The sequence below is a fragment of the Coturnix japonica genome, chromosome 12 (genome assembly GCF_054131305.1).
Source record: "Coturnix japonica strain WE chromosome 12, WE-NBRP24, whole genome shotgun sequence".
Lineage (NCBI taxonomy): Eukaryota > Metazoa > Chordata > Aves > Galliformes > Phasianidae > Coturnix > Coturnix japonica.
The window spans coordinates 22,297,135-22,313,262 of NC_140674.1; the positions used below are offsets into that span (position 1 = coordinate 22,297,135).

The 16,128-nt window shown below is 48.7% G+C and overlaps 1 protein-coding gene across 2 annotated transcripts; it reads right to left on the minus strand.

Annotated features, from left to right (window-relative positions):
- Positions 1-267: 267 nt before the first annotated feature.
- LOC107318423 (arylacetamide deacetylase) lies at positions 268-13,927 on the minus strand. Of its 2 annotated transcripts, none has more exons than XM_085513459.1 (6): positions 13,435-13,927; positions 5,696-6,130; positions 3,880-4,102; positions 2,676-2,745; positions 2,106-2,277; positions 268-1,934 (listed from the first exon to the last, which is right to left on the minus strand). In XM_085513459.1, the coding sequence occupies exons 2-6, from the start codon at positions 5,831-5,833 to the stop codon at positions 1,326-1,328; spliced, it is 1,212 nt and encodes a 403-aa protein (XP_085369585.1). In that variant the 5' UTR covers positions 5,834-6,130; positions 13,435-13,927; the 3' UTR covers positions 268-1,325. The 2 variants fall into 2 exon arrangements, with proteins under 2 accessions (XP_085369585.1, XP_085369586.1); XM_085513460.1 differs by lacking the exon at positions 13,435-13,927 and adding an exon at positions 6,371-6,495.
- Positions 13,928-16,128: the final 2,201 nt, after the last annotated feature.

A 16,128-nucleotide genomic window follows, 5' to 3' on the forward strand; every position in this document is an offset into this window, starting at 1 on the left:
TCGGTTCCCGCAGGAACAGATCTCAACAAAGCACACTTCAAGAAGTCCAGCACAGCTTTCCTCCACGCCCAGAGCTGCAGAACCCTTCTTTCCCACCTCCCCATGCAGGAAGGTTGGACCTACCTGCAAAAGCCATTTTCCTGGAGAGCTGAGCACTCCTCCCACTGAGCAGCCGCAGGAGTGGGGCGAGAGCTGCTGCCTTCCACCATCAGCAGGGCTGGGATGGGAGATCTGCAGTTACTGTGCATAATGAAGTTCACTGGTATCTTCTGTCACCCACTTATTCCATTTATTAGTAAAAAATAACATTGCATTAGGATCAGAAAAGCTTTTTGTATTCAACATAAGACAAAACCACAGCAATCACGACATAATTCCATCTAAATGCTTGCATACACGCATGGAAAAACCAGCATTCGTGCAGTAGCTTTTGTGCAAAAGAAACAGGATGCTGCAAGTTCGTTGGTGGTGTTTTGCAATGAGCTTCGGACCAACAGCCAACCAACGTGTGTGCTCACCACTCAAGTTCAGGGACTCACATTTAACATAGAGAGCACATCTACATAGGATATTCATTCAAAACAGTGCTGAACTCCTTCAAACCTGTAAGTTTGCCTAGTTAGTTTTATTCTTAAAAACTGCATAACAGCTATAGGGTTAACAAGAGCAGCACCTTTGCAGCCTCACCTTGTCTGATGGGCACCAAGTGCTGCTCAGTTACACTACTTCCTTCTATTACAGAGCCTAATGTAAGTAGTTACTGAGTAAGATGGGTGCACATTTTTAGTATTTGCACCATCTCACAGCCATCCCCTTTGACCTTATGGTGCTTACCTTGAGCTGTGCTGCAGGGCTGGCAGTGGGCAGATTCCGCTGCTGCCACTCAGGCTGTGTCTGCCCACTGCTCCTCTGCTGCCTGGCACCTGGCACAAGGGGTAGGGAGCGAGCAGACAGTGGGCAGCATCCGTGTGAAACGGCAATGGCACACGCTGGCTTATGCTCTGCAAGGTGGGCTGCAGTGGGAGCGCTGCCCACCAAGCCCAGGCAGCTGCTCAGTGGGGACCAGGCACAGCCTGATGGGGCTTGGCCAGGAGATGGGTCCCCAGGCGGTACCTGGGTCCTAAGCTCAGAACGCAGCACTAGAAAAGCACGCTTTGAATCAAATTGGTTCTCCTGATGGAGATGACAAGAAATACTGTGATTCAGACACCTCAGGGCAACACGAAATATGGCAATCACACCCAAAGCACACAGACCCCGTCCTCCTGCACCAAGCTCAGCTTCACCCAGCGATGAGCCAGGTGTGCTGCAGCACCCATCTCCAGTTACAGATGCTCCTCCAGCCACTGCAAGTAATTGTTCATCAGCCTGAGCCCCACGGGCATGTCAGTCGGGCTGGCAGTAAATGTCAGAGCCCCATGGAAGCCATCCTCAGCGTGCTCATGTGAGACAGGAACGCCCGCTGCCCTGAGGCGCGTGGCATACATGACTCCATCATCCCGCAGCACATCGTGCTCACAGGTGAGGATGTAGGTGGGGGGCAGCGCCCGCAGCTGTGCCTCTGCCGCCAGCAGTGGGGCCGCCCGCAGGTCCAGGAACCCTGGGTACTTCTTTGCCAGCGCAGGGCTCCCGTACACAGGGTCAGTGTAAACGTGGTCCTTCTTCATCCTGTCAGGCAGCAAGGTGCTCCAGTTCACAAACTGGAACAAGTGGCCCCATTGGGCCGGGACATGGCGGTTGGAGGTCATCGCTTCCCTGAGAGATGGATCAGATGTAAAATATTCACTCCAGAACCTGATCATGAGTGACTTGGACAGAATCGGCATGTCTGCATTTTGGTGGTAGGATGGCAAATTCATATCAAGAGTTTGAAGAGCAGGATAAATCAAAGCTTGGGCCTTCAGCTTGGTTGTGACTTCAGAGTCCTCCAGCAGCTGCAGATAAAGAAAATAAATACAAAGTCAATGGAAAAGTGTTGATTAGGACCTGCTGCACGACAGCCGCTCGCATCACACAGACAGAGGCACATTGTTACCTTTGCAGCCTTTTCTAAACCTGCATGAAATCACAGAAAACAGCACCATGTTGGGAAGCAATCCACGCACCTTCTGTGCCACAGCTGCTGCCAGGTTGCCGCCAGCACTGTCTCCTGCAACGCAGACCCGCGTTGGGTCCACGCTGTACTGGGAGAGCACCCTGCTCTGCAGGAAGAACTTCGATACTGAATATACGTCTTCAAACTGAACTGGAAAGTGGTGTTTGGGTGCCAGCCTGTAACTGTTGGAGAGGAGCAGAAGGGCATTACTCAATTCTGCAGAGCTGGGGGGCGCCTTTCATCCCACCCTCACTCTTCTCCATGAAAATACACACGTGGATATGCGGAGTTGTGTTTTCTCTACCTAGAATATCTAAGATGCTCTTATCCCACAGTTTACACCTTGAAATTCTGTATCCAATAAAAACCATCCAGCTGGGATGCTCAGACGTGGTGTTACCCACCCAGCTCCACAAAGCACAGCCTGAAATAAGCACCACTCAGCACCCACCGCTGCACCTTGACAGCTTTTGTTTACAAATACTTCAACTAGAAGAGAAGCATAAGACCCAAGTAAAATTAAAACAAATTCCATTCATGTATTTCAAACACTCGTTAACCTAGAAGGAAAATCTCTTACTTGACTGATACCACAACAGCATTTAATTGGCTTGCAGTTCTTCTTGACAGAAGGTCATAGGCTGTCATGCCTGAAATGAAAGGAGTCACTGAAAATCCATTTAAACACATTTGAGAACAAGTACATGGACAGCTGCAGGTTCCTCATGGCAGAAGTTCTCAGGTGACTGCAGCAGCACCACCAGTTTCTGTGTCCATGGGATTATCTACAGGCACAATAGATCCAGCTGCCACTTGGACGCTATCAAATAGAATTAAATAGGATAAAATGACAGTACTTTCCAAGCACTGTGCAGTGCAACATCCAGAAGGCTCAGCTGTCGTGGCAGAGAGAAATGGAGACAAGCAGCACAGCAGAGTCAGCTCAAGCTCTCAGCATCACACATGTATTCACACTGAAATGAGAGTTCGCCTGGGAAAAATAGCTTGGCTCACCCTCCCAGAAACAAGCAGCCAACCACCGAGCTGAGCTATGGATCGGTTACTGAGAACTTCAGCCACATCTACAGGACTTTGATGCCGGTCTGGGTGGTGGCCAATGATGATCCTTTATGTCCTTTTACGTAAGGCTGAAACTAAGCAATGCGAAGCAAAGGACTGGCTGTAGAGGAGAGTGTGACTGGGCTTGAGAGCAAAATATGAGTAGTACCTACAAAATAATAATAGCAAAAACACAACAGCAATTAAAACATTTCTGAAAGCCCTGTTGAAATTAACAAGGAAGAATACCGAACATGAGATGAACACTGACAGCACAATAGTAACAGAAATGAAAGAAACACTTCTACCTTCCTAGAAACACGTTCATGAGAACAAAGGATGGAGTAATAAATGACTTCTGACATTGCAAAACTCCATCAAATTGGTTCCAGGTATTAATAACCATCCCATGCCCTCCCTGGACCAAGAGGAATGGGGAGCTTCCACAAACCTTCACTCACTGCATCCCCATTTGGCTTCTGTTTCTTTCTGCTCCTGTGTGGAATTTTTTCCCCCTCACTGAACCGCCCCTCAGTTCTGCTCCTTTCTGAAAGACTGTGCCTGCAGATAACACACCATGACACAGGGCTGGCCATTGGAGCAGCCTTTGGTACTGCTCCTCACGATGTGCTGCTGAAACGCAGTCCCCTGATCCCCTCTGCTGTTACTCCCAATGGGTCACTGAGACCTCCAATACAAACTCTGGCACTGACAGGAGAGCTCACCTGCGTCCCCAAAGCACCATCCTCCACCGTGGAAGTAGAGCACTGCCCTCCGCAGGCCATCTCTTGGCTTTTGGGGCAGGAAGAGGCGGACGGCAACACCACTGATCTCCTTGTCTGTCACAGTCACGTTCTCATCTGAGGTTGGTGCCGTGTACTCAGCAGTCGAGAACAGCTTCATGACATCCATGTAGTTCGCCAGCCCCAGCTGCTCAGCAACCTCAGCCTAGAGCCCAGAAGCAGCAGAAGTGATGTTTTACACGCAGCCATAGTGGGTACCTGAGCTCACACTTCTACAAAGCCACCCAATGCTGCACAAGCCTCTAAAGCTGCTGATGAGCTCATGGGGCAGGACACGGCTGGCTCAGAGGGGTTCCCATCACCAGCACATTTCATTACCAGCAGAACTGACACATTAAATGCATTAAGCATGGATTTTCCCCCATTTCTTCTGCTTCTAACAGAAAAACAGATGAGGAAGAGCAGATTGTCCATGTATGAGCAACCAATAGCTTCATATTTGAAAGTAATATTGAAAGAGTACAGAATCATACACAAGAGACAATAGCTTTCAGGTGTTTTTTGTACCAACACCTGTTTAATCCAGCACACACTTTGGGGAGCAATTAAGAATTCCTGCAGTGCCAGCAGGAAATGGGGTAAGTGCAGAAACTTACGTGATGGAAGAGGCAGCAACAGAACAGGACAGGGCTCTCCAGCCCAGCTTTGGCTCAGCACCACACTGCCAGGCCCGGCCCAGCACCAGCACCAGTAGCACACAATTGCTCACAAACACTGGCCAAGGAAAACCGAAAACCCATCCCACAACTCCTCAATGACTCCCTCATATTTATTTCTATAGCAGATGCAGCCAAGCAGAAAGATGCCCTCATCGTGCAGCTCCCCTCCTCCTCGGGCCTTCATCTCTGACCTTGTTTTCAAACCAAGCTCCTCCTGCTGCAGCCCTGCTGGGTGCTGAGCACATCCAGCCTCAGAGCAGCACCAAGCAGTACATGTGTTTCAGGTGCAAACTGCTGCACCTACACCTGCGTGCTGCATGTGCTCAAGAGTTATTCAGCTGAAATAGCTGCATTACATGACTGAAAGGAGGCAGAAGCTGAGAACTTAGCATGTTAAAACTAGAATGGAACCACATCGGCTGACAGCACAGTCCTTCTTGCTGTATAAACGTGAACAGGCTGCAATGCCGTTTCCTCCCCATACTGCAGCTTACAGCTCTGTGCTGCTCAGCCAGGCAGCACTTTTTGGTAGGCAAGACTACAGGTAGTTGAACATAAAAATATGGTTTGAGTTCTTCGTGCCATGCCAGCGTCACCCCTACAGCCAGCACGGTTTGTTCTAGGCCTGCAATGCCAGCAGATTTCCACAAAACCACAGAACTAACAGCACTTCAACAGCACAGTTTTCCTCTGGCCGGTGTGCTCTGTAGTGCTGCAAAGTACAGGAGCTCTGTGAGCCAGGGAAAGTTCAAGGAGCAGAGCTTCAGCTGCAAAGGACCAAAGAGCAAAACAAACCTGCCTGCACCTGAGTTCACACTATGCACCACACTTCACATTATTTCTGTGTTTCTCCATGACAATACAGTTAAACTTTTCTACCTGTTTCTTTATAGTTACGGTTGCGATAAGTGCGCTCAATTCCAGATATTACTGCCCTCCACTAAGTATATTGCCATATATCATCTGTAAACATCACAGATAAATATTGCCACCCATCTATCACCACAGACCACCACTAACATCCCCTCCCCATAACACCACACGCACCTGGGCCCACACCATCACAGCACAAAACTCACCACGTTCCCAAGTGTCCTGAGCACTGCTGATATCAGCATTAGCTTCCAGGGCTGCTCGATGTTCTCTGGGATGGGGGTGTAGATGTAGTATGCCACGAGGGTGAAGGCGATGCAGAGGCAGAGCAGTTTTGCTCCCATCTTTGCCACCAGTGCTTTGCCCAGGACTGATCACATCAGCGCTCTCACTGACTCTCAGCAGCACAGATAGGGCAAAGTTAATCCCATGTTGTGCTTGGATCCCGCCCAGTGGGTGAGCTCTCCTCTGATCACTCTGCACAGAGGTTACCCTGTCACGTCCCTGCTCTGAGGCGTTTGGGCACTTGGAGCGAGCAGAGTCAGCACTTCAGCTCCCGATTACACACTGTACACTGCAGTCACCCACTTCTTGGCATTTGCAATGAGAACCAGCAGGAGGCTCGAAGGGAAGAAAGGCAGCTGAAATACAAGGAACAGAATGAGGACTGGGAACCAGAGGCTGCTGCAAAGCGACAAACAAAAAAGCAGAGCAGCTCTGAACATTCAGGAGCTATCAGATTCCTCGCTGTATGTGTTCAAACAGATCCCAACTTGCAGCAGAAGCAAACATCAGACAAAAGCTGCAGATATGCACTGTCATTTCTTAACCACCACTCCCTGCACAGACAGAAGCGTGCCCATTATCGTGTACTAACGCACCAAATCCATTGTGCAATAGCAGGTGTGCCAACACACAGTTAGGTTTCTGGTTAATATTTGAAAGCCTAGATTTATTTGCTGCTCTCCTCAGTGTGGAGAGATTTCTGTCCATCTCCAGAGACAGCCAGTTCTGCATGGAATGAATCAAGAAATAAAACAGGTCATAGTTTGGGCAACAGAGGAAGCAGACCCATTCTGTGGGGCAAGAAGCAGGGGGAGAAAGCCCCTGCAATGTGAGCCCTCAGAACAGGTTTCCTGGCATGACCTGCTGTTACTGCCTCAAAATTGGTAAATAACACGGAGAAAGATGTGGTCAGACTTGGAAGCACCTCAGGACTGCTCTTAGTGCTCTGTCACATTCCAGGAGCACACCTCACACCTCCCACACAGCTCCCCACAGCTCAAGCAGGATGTTCGCTTTGGGCACAGAGGCACCACCCGCTGTCCTTACCCTGAGTTCACCTCTGGCTTAGAGCAGCACTTACAGCACTGAGCCTTTAGATGCACTAATCTCCTCATCTCCTACAAGCAGCTCTCCAGCAAACTGTAGCAGCAACCAGCCCTACCTGTTCCTGAAGGGAACAGTACTGAATTCACTGTTTATCTAAGGCAATACTGAAGCATCAGTGTCAGCACTGAATCACCTACATCACACCCATGACAGCACAGCTGTCACAGTGGGACAGACCAGCTGAGGCAGCACAGGGGTCTTCTATGAAGGGACACAGTGCAGGAGTAACACACACCTGCAAACACTGGGTGCAGCATCCTGCTGCCAAAGCCCATGGGAAAGTCACCCAGGTGAAGGGAGTTCTGTTCCAAAGCAGCCCTTGGAAGTGGCTCGTTTTAGGAATACACAGAACTTTCCAAAGCAAAACAGTGCTCACAAGGCAGCATAACCTCAGTGGGAAATATCTGAGCACAACCTGGATGCGATTTGAGCACCAACAGTACCATAGTCCAGGGTACACTGCCAACCAAACGATCAAATCTACAGCGTAATCCTGCCATGCACACAGTACTGCCGGCGCCGTCTGTATCAGTGGGGGGAAGAAAGAAAAACAAAACAGTAAGTTTGGAGAAACTCTTAATCTATAACGGCAACATCCTTCTATCGCCCCGTTCGCCCCGGGAGCTCGGGGGAAGCGGCACGGAGCACTGCGGTCACAGCGAGCACCGAAGCGCTGCTCCGCCCCGAGGCGGCGGTGAAGGAACTTAAAGGCCGCCGGGAGGCAGCGTGGCACCGCAAAGCGGCTCCTTCCCACTGCAGCCCGAGCGCTCCGAGAATCACCCGCGAGAGCCCCGCGGAGCTGCGGGCGGTGCGAGCTTCCTCCCGACATACAGACAGTGAGCGGATCTGAGGCCTCGCACAGATTTGCCCGTGTTGCCCCGGCAGGACGAGTCACAGAATGGTTGTAAAAATGCAAAGCTTTCCGCTGCAGTCCGTCCCTAATCTGACTGAGCTCCGCTCAGCGATGAGCGCAAGGAGAGCGCCAAGAATGCGAAGGCAGCCTTTGAAAGGCATTAGCAGCTCTGCAGTAACTGAGTCCTCATCCAACGCACAGATGGGAGCAGCTTCTTATGGACCTGCTCCAGTATGCAAATGTGAGAGCAACCCAAACAACGCCACGCCGCAGGCAGATGTGCAGTTGTTAGCAGCAACAGCTCCAGCAGGGTAAGTCCATGACCTGTCCAGCCATCCCACCTGGCTGCCGAGTGTTTAGTCCTCAAAAAGCCACAACGCACACCAGGCCTTGGGGCACCTGGGAGCATGTGGCTGCTCCTCCTACTGGGCACAAGAGCTTCTCAGCACCACGGTACTTCTTACAGCACAAATTGCCTTCTAATCTTTTCTCAGTAAATAAAGCAGCCAAGGCTGACATCCTCTGCTGCAGGGGATTAAGACTTATTAGCAGCAGAAGTCAAATAGGATTTCATTGCCCAAAGGTGAGAACAAATCCCCTGCATGCCAGAGCTCAGCATGCGTTAAGGCAAAGCCATGAGCAGGGCAGCAGCACGGGCTGCAGATCAGTGCTTCAGGACCAGCAAACCCTGCAGAGAAATTAAAAATAGCAAAAAGAGATCAATAAAGAGAAGCAAGAACAAAGTGGCTCCCTCATTCCTGATGCCTTTTTCCTGCCCAAACAGACTGTGTGTGCCCCAACACCACCTCCCCCTCCCCACCTTGAAAAGGGCAGCAGCACTTTTGTCTTCATTATCTCTACCTTTTAGTGCTGCTTATGGACAGGGATTTGGGCCTATTTGGATAAAAGGAGATGGCACTCACATGATGCTTAATACAAGGCGATTTGGACATTGTTCTTTTGGATATTGTTCTCCCATCTGTTGTTTATTACTGAATTGTAAGTTGCCTAAGTGGAAACAAATGTTTGTATTGAACACACATTCACACTCCAAACTAAAAAAAACCAACACAAAACCAAATTCGTGGAAAGTGAAGCCCACATTAACACATGCAGCACTCCTGAATGCACAACAAAGCAGCACCTCCAGCAGCACAGGGGGATCCTAACACCACTGAGATATTGGGATCATTGTCCAAAGCATCTAGAGCGCTCATTAGCATTGGAATTTGAAAGCAGGACATTTCAAGCAGATCAGTACTTTGTTCTAATGCTTTCAAAATGAAACACTAGGCTCAGACATCACTTTTTACTTCTTATGAATGTGAGGATACACACACGGGCACATGAACATTTTGAAGGCCAATTTCTGACACAAATAATGCACGAGTGCTGGGGGCACGGGCACAGTGGGGATGATGAATGGGAGAGACATGGCTCAGAGCAGGTCAGTACGTGTTCCTGTCGAGCTGCTGAGGAACACGAGGGGGATCAAACAACTTAAATCAGAACCATTCCAAATGGTAATTCCAATGGCAGAAGAGACAGAGGCATAATGAAAACCAGAATTTCCCTGCTTTTACTGTTTGTCTTCCAAATGAACACTTGGAGATGTTTTTAACCAAACAGAGCTGAGTTCCTACAGCCACAATTTAAGGGGGAATTTGATGTTCTGTGCAGCACATCAGAATCTCCTCATCACGCCATGGCACCAAAGGCATATGGGGGGTGGGCTCAGCACAGAGGCACACCATTAGTCAGCTGCTGTCTGAACACCTGGTGCTGTTCTGCAGCTCGTTTGTGCTGGGTCTAGTTCTCCTTGGAACAAATATGCACTAAGTGCATTGACAAGAAAAAAAGCAACGGCATGAAACTGGGTGCACTTTACTTGTACCTACACAGCCCTGTCAATCAGTGGCCCTCATGGATATTGTGAGCAGAAACAGTTCCACTTGCTTCTCCAGTGGATTTTCTACATGCTCACCTGCTAGGAGCTGGTCAGCCCTTACAAGGCAGGCTGTCAGACTGCAGGAGATGTAGAGCCTCAGACAAACTAACTGCTAAAATATGTTCCAAAAACATAGATGCAAATCTACACTTTTCACTTTGCTAATTGAAAGTGCAACAGGTGTGGCTGCACAAGCAGCAGTGGCAGCTCTTACTCACAGCTCCACAATTACGTTACAGTTCATTCAGAGCTGAGAATATCCTCCACCTGCAGGACAGCACATCAGCACTGCGAGGGCACTGCAGTGCATCTCCTTCAGACCAGGGAGATGGATAGAAGCCAAATTCTGCACTAACATTCCTGGTAACACAGAGCTGTCTGAAGTCAGCGCTGCTCTTTATGATCCGTTCTGAAGGAATCCATACATGAGCAGAGAAAACAAATCATTTTTTCTACTGCTGCAAATTCCTGAAAGTTCTGCTTTGGGTAACAGTGCTCAGAAGGAAAGGAGGCTGGGTTGGCGTCATCTGAGCGTATCCAAGTGTATACACCGCTGCAGTCAGTCATCCTAGATCTCCCACAGCACTACCTGAGCAAATCACTGCCATTGTGGTTTCAATATTCTCCCTGCTATATAAATACAGCCTCACTACTTGGTGCCAGGACATCCCTCCACACAGCTGCGCTCAAATCTGACAGCTAAGATTTCTCAAGGGAACTGAACCACACTTGGAGCAGGGGGGGAAGAGAAATAGGGCACCCAAACACAGGTACTTCCCAAAGAGACCAGCCTTGCTGTGATAGAACTAAGACTGTCAACACAGATTAAACTAAGGTACTATTACCTTCCTGGAACTTGTGAAAATAAGAACAGCACACAGCCACGGGGCCAAAAGAATAAAGGCTTCAGCACCTGGACTTGTCTCTCTGCGTCGCAGGAAACATCTGCAGAAATGCAGATACTTCAAAATGCAGAGCAACTTCTCTAAGGTAACAATCCAGCACTTCCATAGTCGGCAGCGTTTTGTTTATTAAGCACAAACAAGGAGTGAACACCTCCTGTCAGCAGCTTATATGTCCCACAGCAGCTGTAGGACATTCTAAGCCCTTTGGTCCCACTTACACATCCCGCACAAGAATGCTGCAGCATGGCGGAGGCAGACAGCCTAGACTTCACTTTCCTGATGGTAAAACCTCATTTTGGTTTCCCATTTTATCCCCTCAGGAGTGTTTGCAGACAGCACATGTTGTGCCTCAAACCTGACCTCAGCCTTTGTAGGCTCCATCAGAGCTCTGCCCTGCCCTGATTGTACCCAGCTGCTTTTGGAATGATTACCTCAAGTCTATGAACTTGAGAATGACAATGAATGAGCTGCTTTTAGGATATCTTCCAGAAGATACTGCTTTGCCAGACAGGATTTTTCAGTCTGAAATTCACTGTATTACTCACACCAAATGAGTGCGGAGCCTTCATGACAATGCTGACTTCACAGGGAACAATTACGCTCCATGTTTGATGCTGAGCTAAGCAGCTTATCCTGCATGCTGGCTTCAGGTTTTTAATCTCCTCCTGATCTTTAGTTCCCTAATGCCTGACTATCTGACCTGAGTTGGCTACCAGGCCATTCACTACTCAGAGTGCTTCCATTCTCCTGGCTGCAGATCAATGATACCACACAGACTATCAGAGCTGTTTGAACTCAACATTACTTTAACAACATATTGCTGAAACCAAATCTACTCTAACATGTTCTCCAAGGGCATGAAGACCCTGACCACCAAACAAAAAAAGGTTATGAGCGCATCCTCCAATCACTGTGGATGCATTAATATACCTAACGATCAGTGTAGCAATTCTCTAACCGCATCCCTACAGCATTTACTTACAGACAACCAAAAGACAAAAAACAAAATTCCTGTTAACATCTGGGAAGGAAGCGGGCAAAGCCTGCAGCACTTTGTGCCACATATGCTGGCAGGGAGCTGAGCCCACAGGAACAGCCCCAGCATCCCACCAGCACAGCACCTGGGAGGGCAAAGAGCAGCTCCATCATTGCAATCATCCAATTAGTGCAAGGAGCAGGACATGGTAACAGTGCAAGAAGCACCACGAGGCCATGGAAGCATACCTGTTTTCAATGGGAAACCTATCAAACATTTCTGGTAATTATTAGGGACATGAATTTATAATATCTGTGTTTGTTGACTGAAAGTTTGTTAAACAGAAGTTTACTTCTCTAAGCACCTACAGCATCCAGCTGGTTCCAGCGCTGCAGCAGAACTTCTGGGAGGTCTCCTGCCACAGCCTCCAGGTCCTCCAGCCCAGGCTGGAGTGACCTCAATGTGTTTGCAATTGCAGTAATGGCACTGAGTCTGTGAGCCCCATCACCTCTGTGGCTCCTGTTTCTCAGCAGCAGCAAAGCCAGCCCCAGTACTTCTCTCTGAACGTTAGGAAGTGGAAATTCTCTATAACCATAATTCACTAAGACTTTTATAAAAGCACTCCTGACTAATAACAGTGCAAGCTAAGCAAATAATTCTCTAACCACTTCTGTAAATGCTAAGTAGGTTCCAGGAGTCTGCACTCTGCCATGGGAAAATGAAGAGCAGAGATTTGCCTCCCTGCTCGGCCCAAACACCGCCAGGCAGATCGCATCCCACTGCTCCAGGCTGCTTTCTGCTCAGTCCGCTATAAGAACTTCACACAGAGTGCACCCTGCATTGTTTCCTGTGTAAAAATGAACCAGCTGCAAGAGAACTCACAGACACCACCAGCAACTAAATGCTGTTGTTCAGATACTCTGATACACCTAAATTTACAAGGTTCATCTGCAGCTTTGCTAACTCCAGTAAAACCCTATTTTACGAGAAAACAGTCTTCTTCAGATTGCAGAATGAGTTCCAGTTTGCTTCTACAAAACAAGAGAAGTCAGCCTCAGAAAGGGACTCTCCTCAAATCAGAGGTACATATAAAATTATCACAGTCTACAGAAGTGGAAACTTTGAGTTCCTGTGAAACTCCATCCCTTCTATAACCCTACCACAAGCAGAATCTTTTACTGTCATCCCTGCTGTAATCTTGCCTTAACCAGAAACTTTTACTGTTTTTCCATAGACTGCATTCTTTCTGGTTAGAAACATCAATTCTGGCTTCAGCTTCCCAAGCGGATTTATTCTGGACGCAATCACAAAGCCAACAGAAGAGCAGAGAGTATTGCAGAGTACTTTGCTGGCAGCTACTTCCAGAAACAGCCCAGCCATTAGTTCCAGCTGCCTACAACATGTCACGGCCCTGACTCCTCATGTTTCACCTGAGAGGTGGTAAAAACCCTGTATAGGGCTGAGCTGGATTGCAGGGACAAAGCTCGTCCCCTTCCTCCTCTCTGATGGATGCTCTGAAACTGCAGCATCACCTCAACCAGCCAGATCCCAAGGGGAAAACAGAACAGTAGGGTATCATCACTTTCTTCTGCTGCTCAGCAGACAGGTCCTCAGCACCTCACCCTGCCCCGTGCATGGCACAGCCCCTCTCCACAGAGAGTCCTGAACTGCCTCTGTCAATATCTGCTGCACAGCACTGCTCAGAGCCAACAATCTTTGGGGAAATTTACTATCTCTATCATTTTTTCTGTGCTGGTTTCCTACAGATTAGATGTTTTCTGCATTTATTTCCTTCCCTGCTTCAACACCAAGCAGGAAGCCCTGCCCGTCAGCAGCACCATACCAGGTTGGGATGTGCCCAGAACACTTACCCAGCCCTGTGCCTTCGGTTGCTGCCCATCCACCTGCCCACTGCTGAGGTCCCACAGACGACATGCTGCAGAAAGAGCAGCACTTCTTTTGGTCAGGTTTTCAGAAGAAATCACAAGGAGGACTAGATTCCCAGTCAGTCTTTGAGGCCAAGAAAGAGACTATCTCAGGGAATGAACCAACATGTGAGAAATGTCATTTGGCCTCCTTGGCTTGTCTTGATCTTGAAATAATTAGTAGAAAAGCTATGCCTGGAAATGTAACACAGCCTCCTGCTGAGTCCTCACCAGGCCAGGCTCCCACTGGCAATTCAAATGCAGTTTGGTTGTGTCAGTGGAAAACATCCCCTCCTTTTAGCACAAACTCCAGAGGAAAATCTCCATCGGAAGTTGTAGCAGCAACATCAGCCTGTGGAGGAGAAGGAGGCAGCACACAGGGAAGGACTTGAGGGAGCCCCAGCTGGAGGACCTGCTGTGCTGCTGCTGCTGCCCCAGCTCAGTGCATGGCTGGCACTCACTTGGACACATCAGTGCTGAGTTATCCATGATTTTGTAGTCACAGATGAGGGACTTCACATTTCACCTCCACATCACATCCTCTGTCACTTCAGATTTATTTTCAGAGTTTTGAAGTCATTCAAAAAGTCAGCACTTAAATGCACAGAGGGGCCTTTCCACCCCATGCGGGGCAGAGACTGCTCAATTCCATAAGTGCTGTTTGAAGCCAAGAAGAACTCCAGGGTCACATTCCACATAAAGTGCTCCCAGCTCCCCTGCTCAACCACCTCAGTTCCTTTGTATTAAGAGAGAAGTTTCCCTGGGCTGTACCTTCTCTCCAAAGGCACAATATCCAGGTACCTTGTCTGTAGAAACTGACAACAAAAACTTTTCAATCCAGAAAACTTGCTAAAACTCACATAATAAGCTAATAAGGAATGGAGAGAAGCTGTTTTCCAGTATAAGTCACTCATCAGTCCCCAGTTCTTACCAACAGCTCAAGCTCTGCACAGAGCAGATGACTTTGAGTATCCTCGGCAGCAGCACAGAGCAGACTTTTACCATCAGCCTCGCTCAGTCTGCAAGAGCAAGGCAGCAAGGAGGGCACAGCCAGAAGGAACATTGTCTTTGGTACTCAAGCTTGCCCCAGTTTCAAAGCTCTGATGTGAATAGTTCCATTCTGTTCTACTGGATGTACTGCAGGAATGTTTTCCTTGACAAAGTAGGACGCTGCTGGCGTAGTGCCTTGGATTACAGATCATGTCTTTTCTTCCATTAGAGTCAAACCTCTGTTCCCTTAAAAAATAAAATCACCAGCTCTGTTTGCTATAGGGACAGCTTTGCTCAAATAGTGTATGTTCACAGCCAGAGCACACAGACACCAAAACCTTTGTAATTTCAGCTCTGTAAACATTCCACATTTCCATTGAGATCCACGGCCCCATTTCTTATAGAATAAACCACATAGTACATGAAGCACGGACATGGCAGGCAGCCAGCAGAGAGAGGAAAGCAGCCCTCTAGTGCAGCACCTACACCTCCCCACGCACTGCTCTGCTCACAGGGGCACCTAGAAGCAGTGGGTGAGCAGCTGTGCCCCGTGGGCATGGTTGCTCCCTGCACAGAGCAGGGCCAGGAGGTAAAGCTTTGGAGACCTGTCAGACTGATGGACCCAGAAGATGCTTTGCTGGAAAGTGAACTGAACTGCTGCATCTGAGGAGCAGTTGGGATGAGCCCAACCAGTGGGTTCTGTGGCTCTGAAGCATCTGTGATCAAGAGAGGATACAAGGAAGAGCATGAAGAACAGCACTACCGCCCAACTATCCTATCTGACACCTCCATGGACTAATGAGAACAGGAAGCATTGCACAGGGTGTCAGCTGCAGCCATGCAGAACTCCCTGGGTCAGCTGGGCAGACTGAGATGAGCATCAGGGCAGCCGGGCTGCTGCCTGGAGCTGACAGCTGCACCCAGCACTGCCGAGGGCAGCAGCTGCTGCAGGCGCCTGGCTGCCCCTTCCAGCCCTTTGGAACCTTTTGTCTTTCGTGCAATATATGCAGTTCCAAGGGGTCTGTGCTAGGAACAGAAAGCCACGGGCCTGGCAAGATCCCAGTGTCTGTTTTCTTATTAACTTAAGAAGAGAAAATGCCAGCCAAGTCTACAGCCAAAGCAAACATTTTTCTGCATTTTGGATGCTAAATGTAGCAGTGAGACTGAGACATGAAAGAATGTACAGTGGTGGATAAAAGAGGAGAAAACAAGAGATAGTTCATAAAACACATTCTAAATTAACTTCTTTGAAGTCTGACTGAGCTCTGTGACATTTGCAGCTTAAAAGGGTTATTTCTTTACTTCTCCCCCACCCCCCATAAAAAAAAAAAAAAGAAGAAAGCAATAATCCAACCTGAACAAAAACTCACCAAAGCAAGCAGAAGTGCTGCTCCCAAAGAGAAGGGAAAGGGGCCAAACCACACAGCCCCGCTGCTGCTTATTTCCAGAAGAGACACTTTCCTATGAAGGCCCAAACCATCCTACCTGATAAAGCTGAGCCCACATGCCAGGAGCTCTCAGCCCCATTCCAGAGGTTAACGCACACCAGGGCTCTGCAAGATTGAAGGATGCACATTCAACAACAGAAACACCATTTCAATAGGCAAGGGTTTCCCTGAGCTTAGATATTCATGTCAAAAACATGATGAG

Bases quoted from the DNA above. Each gene is read 5' to 3' on its own strand.
- LOC107318423 (XM_085513459.1), bottom strand. From the start codon at position 5,833: ATGGGAGCAAAACTGCTCTGCCTCTGCATCGCCTTCACCCTCGTGGCA. The intron at 2,746-3,879 runs GTGAGCTCTCCT...CTTTCATTTCAG, and splicing joins ATGGTGCTTTGGGGACGCAG to GCATGACAGCCTATGACCTT. The intron at 2,278-2,675 runs GTAAGAGATTTT...CCTCTCCAACAG, and splicing joins GCTGTTGTGGTATCAGTCAA to TTACAGGCTGGCACCCAAAC.